Genomic DNA, 6,793 nt, shown 5'->3' on the forward strand with positions numbered 1-6,793 from the left:
TAATCTAAATTTTAATTTTATTAACTTACATGTAAGTGTTTCTTGTGACTCGTCATAAAGGTTTTGTGATGTCGACAGAGATGAAATAAGAGTCAAAATAATAAAGTCACGTAGTTATTGAAAAAAAAATAAAAATAAGAACAAAGGGGAGAAACAACATTACGATTCCATAAACAAATTTAGTAGGTCTAAAGAATATGTTACGCAGGGTTGAGTAATAACGCGTTATTTGTAACGACATTACCTTTCGTTACTCTTTTTTATTAATAACAAAAAAGTAACGACGTTATATTTTCTTTAGTAAGAGTTACGAAATTGACCTCGTTATTCTTTTATAGATCCCGATCGTCACGGATAATAAAATTATAGATATAAAAAACTTTTTGCTTATTTTTGTTTAAATCACTATCGTTGCTTTAGCATAAAAACATTAAAAACTCAAATATCTATTATAAAATAAAATACCACAGAATTAAACATAAGTACATAAAATATTAATAAAAGATAGAAACGTTCAAAGATAAATGTTTTTAAATATCTTATAGTTTATTTATATACTCTGTCCTACAAGCCTGTTTTACCATTCTAAAAAGTGTAATTATACAGAAGACAGATTTATTCATCGATTTTGATGAAATTAAGACAGATTTCCTTATCTCAATAGTCATCAACTTTAACCATTAATCTCAGTTTACCAAGCAGAGCGATACTTATTTTTCCACTAGATTCGTTCATTTCGTACAAAAATGTGTCGAATGACTCTAATTTCATCAAAATCAGTGAATAGTAGGCTCGTATCATCCATAATTACAAAAAAAGTAATGATTTTTTATCGTTGCTGTTACAGCCTACCCTCCGTAGAAATATAATTTTACTTTTTTTTTTTGTCTTTTTGTTTCGCGCTGAATTATTTTTCATTATTTAATCTCACATCGTCTATCTAAGGTATTATTCTATTAATTAATTGTGGATATTTTTAGCGAGAAACTTATTAGGAGTAGTATGATTCTGTCATGCCGACACCGCATGATACGTGTGTCGCGTGAGTCAATCGAAGCACCCGTGAGGCGCATGCCACTTGCCGATGTACGAGGGTGGTCCCAGAAGTACCCGACCTGACGTACAGATGGCGGTTGTTGTATAAAAAAAATCACTGTAGGGGAAAGCACCAACTTTCTAAAGCTTAACTATGAAGTTTGAAAACGCTACGTTGTTCAGTATTTGTTTGGCAGCCATCAATAGTGGACGATCTCGGTGAATTTGCAAAGATGGAAAAAATTGGCCATCGTTATATGATACAATACTTTCATTTGAAAGGTCTTAGCCCAACCAATATCAAAGCCGAGCTGGATTCTACTCTGGAAGAGTCTGCTCCTTCGTTTACCAACAATAAAATATTGGGTGGCAGAGTTTAAACGAGGCCGTACGAGCTGCGAAGACGAACATCGCAGTGGTCGATCAAGTGAGGTGGCCATTCCAGAAATGGTGAAGAAAATCCACAAAATGGTATTGGGTGACCGTCGATTGAAAGTGCGCGAGCTAGCAGACATGGTAAACATTTCAAAAAGTGCTGTACATCGCATATTGGCTGAAAATTTGGAGATGAGAAAGCTGTGCGCAAGGTGGGTGCCGCGCTTGCTCACAATCGAACAAAAGCCAGCGTCGAGAGAGTTTCAATCAAGTGTTTGGCGATGTTTCGCAGCAATAAAGCCGAATTTTTGCGCCGATTCATAACCATGGATGAAACATGGGTCCACCACTTCACACCTGAAACGAAGGAACAGACGAAGCAATAGACTGAAAAGGGGGAATCGGCTCCGAAGAAAGCAAAAACAGTTCCATCGGCAGGCAAGGTCATGGCGTCAGTTTTCTGGGATGCGCGTGGCATAATTTTCATTGATTACCTTCAGATAGGAAGAACAATCAATGGCGAGTATTATGCGAACTTATTGCAGCGTTTGGATGATGAAATCAAGGAAAAACGGCCACATTTGGCGAAAAAGAAAGTGTTGTTTCATCAAGACAATGTATGGATGTAGTTCACACATCCATTATCGCGATGGCCAAAATCAATGAGTTAAAGTTCGAATTGCTTCCCCACGCACCCTATTCGCCAGATTTAGCCCCCTCGGATTATTTTCTCTTTCCAAACTTGGAAAAATGGTTCAGTGGTAGAAAATTTACCAATAATGAAGAGGTGGAGTCTGCGGTTAATGGCTATTTTGAGGAGTTCAACGGTTCTTACTATTATATAAACAGGCCATCGAAGCTATTGAACATCGCTGGGAAAAGTGTATCGAGCTAAAAGGAGACTATGTTGAGAAATAAAGATATTTTTTCCCAAATTTTTTATGTTTTCTTTGTTAGGTCGGGTACTTCTGGGACCACCCTCGTATTGCGACGAAAGGCAGGATAACGCGATGTTAAGAAATCGTTCCCATATGTTGAGACTGTCATCCTACACAAGATTTAAGAAAAACTAATCGAAACACCTCAATGCTAATCTCTCAAAATAAGAATAAGTTATCGCGTACCAATCACGGTCCGCGACGCGCGTGTCGCTCGTCACTCTTTAATGGGATTTCAGCCGCTCTGGCTGAGAATACTGTTAATTTCTTAATCTCGCGTTATGTTTAATACATTTTTTGTTTGATTTACTTTCGACCATCGTGACCACCTGAAACAGATAAGTAAACGCGAATTTATCGCGTTAATAAGCGCCGACTAATCGAGAGTCGGGAAAGGAGCACCGCGGATCACAGAAAAAAGCCCAAAATTGATTTTGTTAATTATTTTTAAATTCCATCAATTAACACAGAACTAATTTGATCCGTCAGTTTTACATTAAATTTATGGCAATTATGCCGAATTTTAGCCTAGGACTAATATTTCCATATGAAAAATTATTTTCCAAATTCGGCACGTATTGCCAATTCCTGGAAATTCGAGCTTCCCCTTCTTCTCGACTCGCGAGCGCCACCAATTGGCGCCTATATAAACGGGGCGAAAATCGAGCTCGTCAGCAGCGAGTCGCGACGAAAGATCTTTCGTCTGGCGAGAGATCGACGCCGCGTTTGAAAGCAGTATATTGACGGGTGCAGTGGTCAACGTCGATTACATTGAGCCGCGGCGGTTTTTGGAAGACGCGAGAGAAATAGTGCTCGAACGTGTGCGAGACACCGTAGAAAGACACGATAGTGCAAAAATGAACACTGCGTTCAATGGCGAGTTTATGACAAACATCAAATGTGATATTAAAAGTATAAACATTAAGAACCGAGAGATACACCGATTTGCGCGAGTAGTACGAGCAGCATATCATCGAACCCATGTTGACATCACTCAAAGAGTTCCAGGAACGCGACAGCGGGTGGGCATTGTCGCGAGTCCTCAATTTGGTAGTGAATGTGAACAAACTAAATCCCATGCGCGCGGGTTGTTACTTCGAGGTGCCGCAAGAAATATCGACGAAACGAGCGGTGATCAATGTTAGTACGACGGACAATGCGTGCTTCGCGTGGTCGGTGGTTGCCGCTCTGTACCGAGCTGAAAGTCATGTGGATAGAAAATCGTCGTATCCGCATTATACGGCGGTGCTGAATCTCGCGGGTATCGAATTTCCGATAACGTTCGAAGACATTTCTAAATTCGAAAATCTCAACAACATATCAATCAATGTGTACAGCATCGAGAATAAACAAGTTCTTCCTCTGCGGCTCACCAGTGACAAGAAGGACAAGCATGTCAATCTCCTGCACATGCAAGATTCATGCAACGACAACATTAAACACTTTGCGTGGATCAAGAACCTGTCGCGTCTCGTGAGCTCGCAACTAAGCAAAAAAAAGAACAAGAAATATTTCTGCGATCGGTAAGTACACATAAAAAATTATTATAATTTCCCATCTTATTAATAAAATATAGATAAATGCTATAATTTTTTGTTTTTTGTTTTCAGATGCTTGCATTACTTCAGCACGAATGAGAAATTGCAATCACACACAATGGACTGCCAGAAGATCAACGATTGCTCTATTCGACTGCCGAGCGAGGACGAAAAGTGGCTCGAATTTGGGAACTTCTGCAACAAGGAGCGCGTTCGTCGTCTACGCCGACCTGGAGTGCATTTTACGGAAGACGGAATCCGACAGGGAAGATGCGTCGTCGTATGCGTATCAACAGCATGAGGTATTTAGCATAGGCTACTATGTGCGTTGCTCGTACGATGACGCGTTATCGTCGTACCAGTTCCGTCCCGATAAAGACTGTATAGCGTGGTTCGCGCGACAACTGAACGATTTGACACACCGCGTGAAAAATATTGTATCCGTCAACGTGCCCATGGAAACGTTGTCGAAAGGACAATGGGAGGCATACCATAGCGCGACGCGTTGTCACATTTGCAAGAAACCGTTTGCGTCGGACGACACGCGGGTACGCGATCATTACCACTTAACCGGTAGATACCGCGGTCCAGCGCATTCAAACTGTAATTTAAATTTAAAAAATTCATTATACAAGATATTCCGATTGTTTTTCACAATTTATTGGGTTACGACGCGCATTTCATAATTAAGGAAATCACTACAGCATATGAAGGACGCATAGATGTATTACCGATAACCAAGGAAAAACACATCTCCTTTACAAAACATGTCGATAACACTAAAGATAAAACTGAAAATAATTCTCAAAGAAATTGTGTAAAATTACGTTTTATTGATTCTTTCAAATTTCTCAATACAAGTCTCGATAAATTAGCGTCGTATCTCAATAAAGACAAATTAAAAATTATACGTTCAAAATTTTCAACACGATCGGATGATAAATTTGAATTACTGACTCGTAAAGGTGTCTTTCCGTACGAGTACGTTGACTGTGCCGAAAAATTGCAGGACACGCGCTTACTGCCGCGCGAATCTTTTTACAATTCGTTAACGGGCGATACCGTATCCAAGAGCGATTACGCTCACGCGGCGAACATATGGCAGCGATTCTCCATCCGAACGCTCGGCGAGTATAGTGATTTGTACTTGAAAACCGATGTCTTGTTATTAGCTGACATTTTCGAAAATTTCCGCGAAAGCTGCGTCGCAAGTTACGGTCTCGATCCAGCACATTATTACACCTTGCCTGGTTTCATGTGGGACGCGATGTTAAAACATACGCGTATAAAATTTGAGTTGCTCACTGATATTGACACGATCATGTTCATAGAGCGCGGTATACGCGCGGTCTCAGTCAATGTTCAGGTAGATACGCGCGGGCTAATAACAAGTACATGCATTCGTACGACCCGTCGGAACCGTCGTCGTACTTGATGTACTACGACGTTAACAATTTATACGGATGGGCGATGTGTCAACTATTGCCATACGCCAAATTTCAATGGGTCGAAGACGCTGCAAACTTTGATGCGAGCGCGATCGCTCTGGATTCGCTCACCGGTTACATTTTTGAAGTCAATCTCGAGTATCCGCAGCATATACACGACCGACACACTGACCGTTCTGTCCAATGCGCGATAAGCCGCCCAGCAAGCGCGAATATAAACTTTTAGCGACGCTGTACGATAAACAGCGTTACATCATCCATTACCGCAATCTGCAGTAATGTACTCGTCACGGTCTTCGCGTAACAAAAATCCACCGGGTGCTACAATTCGCGCAATCTCCATGGCTTCGCGATTACATTGAACTTAATACAAATTTCAGAATGTGTGCGAAAAACGATTTCGAAAAAAATTTGTATAAATTAATGAACAACGCGGTATTCGGTAAAACTATGGAGAATGTGCGCAACCACGCCGACGTAAAATTATTAACAAAATGGGATGAACGGTACGGTGCGGAGGCAATGATTGCAAAACCAAATTTCCTCAGCCGTAGCGTCTTTGCGGAAAATTTAATAGCCGTCGAACTGCGCAAACTCGAGGTGAAGTTCAACAAACCGATTTACGTGGGTATGTGTATACTCGACATATCGAAAGTTTGCTTGTACGAATTTCACCACGAGTATATGTTACCATTGTTTCACGACAAATGTAAAATAATGTACACCGATACAGACAGTCTTATATACTCGTACCGAGTCGAGTGCGAGGATGTTTACAAAACTATGAAACGCGATATCGCTAGATTCGACACGAGCGATTATCCGACGGACAACGCGTACGATGTACCTCTCGCGAACAAAAAAGTACCCGGTCTCATGAAGGATGAAAATAACGGTGCGATAATGACCGAATTCGTTGGTCTCAGAGCGAAGATGTACGCTGTGAGGGTGGACGGCAAGAAGGACACTAAAAAGGTGAAAGGCATAAAGAATAACGTCGTAGCGCAAACGATAACGTTCGATGATTACACGCGATGTTTGAACGAAGAGATCGAAATGACTCGTCGTCAATCGTGTATACGATCTAAACTGCACGAGGTATACACGATATCCGAATCGAAAATCGCTCTGAGTCCATACGATGACAAACAATACGTCGTACCGATTTCGACGAAGACGTTACCGTGGGGACATTGGCGGATACCTTTGTAATATATGTACATATCAACATTTATATTATATTTTTACATTTTTTTATGTTTTCATACAGCGTATATGTATTACTATTATTATGCTTTATGTATTATCTTAATTTGTACTACTTTGTGTATGTCTTTTTACATTTTTTTAAATATTCTCATACAATCTACATACCTGTTACTATTATGTACTATTATCATTATAATTTACGCATTATGTTTTTACGTTGTATATAAGTATTACTATTATGTTTTATGTA

General features: G+C 40.1%; 1 protein-coding gene across 1 annotated transcript; it reads left to right on the plus strand.

Annotated features, from left to right (window-relative positions):
* The first annotated feature begins 5,715 nt into the window (after window positions 1-5,715).
* Window positions 5,716-6,546, plus strand: LOC108746526. The gene has a single exon (XM_018483347.1). The coding sequence runs from the start codon at window positions 5,716-5,718 to the stop codon at window positions 6,544-6,546; it is 831 nt and encodes a 276-aa protein (XP_018338849.1).
* Window positions 6,547-6,793: the final 247 nt, after the last annotated feature.

The sequence above is a fragment of the Trachymyrmex septentrionalis genome, unplaced genomic scaffold (assembly GCF_001594115.1).
Source record: "Trachymyrmex septentrionalis isolate Tsep2-gDNA-1 unplaced genomic scaffold, Tsep1.0 scaffold176, whole genome shotgun sequence".
NCBI lineage: Eukaryota > Metazoa > Arthropoda > Insecta > Hymenoptera > Formicidae > Trachymyrmex > Trachymyrmex septentrionalis.

What these genes read in the sequence shown, in the direction of transcription:
- LOC108746526 (XM_018483347.1), top strand. Translation starts at nt 5,716, where the DNA reads ATGTGTGCGAAAAACGATTTCGAAAAAAATTTGTATAAATTAATGAAC.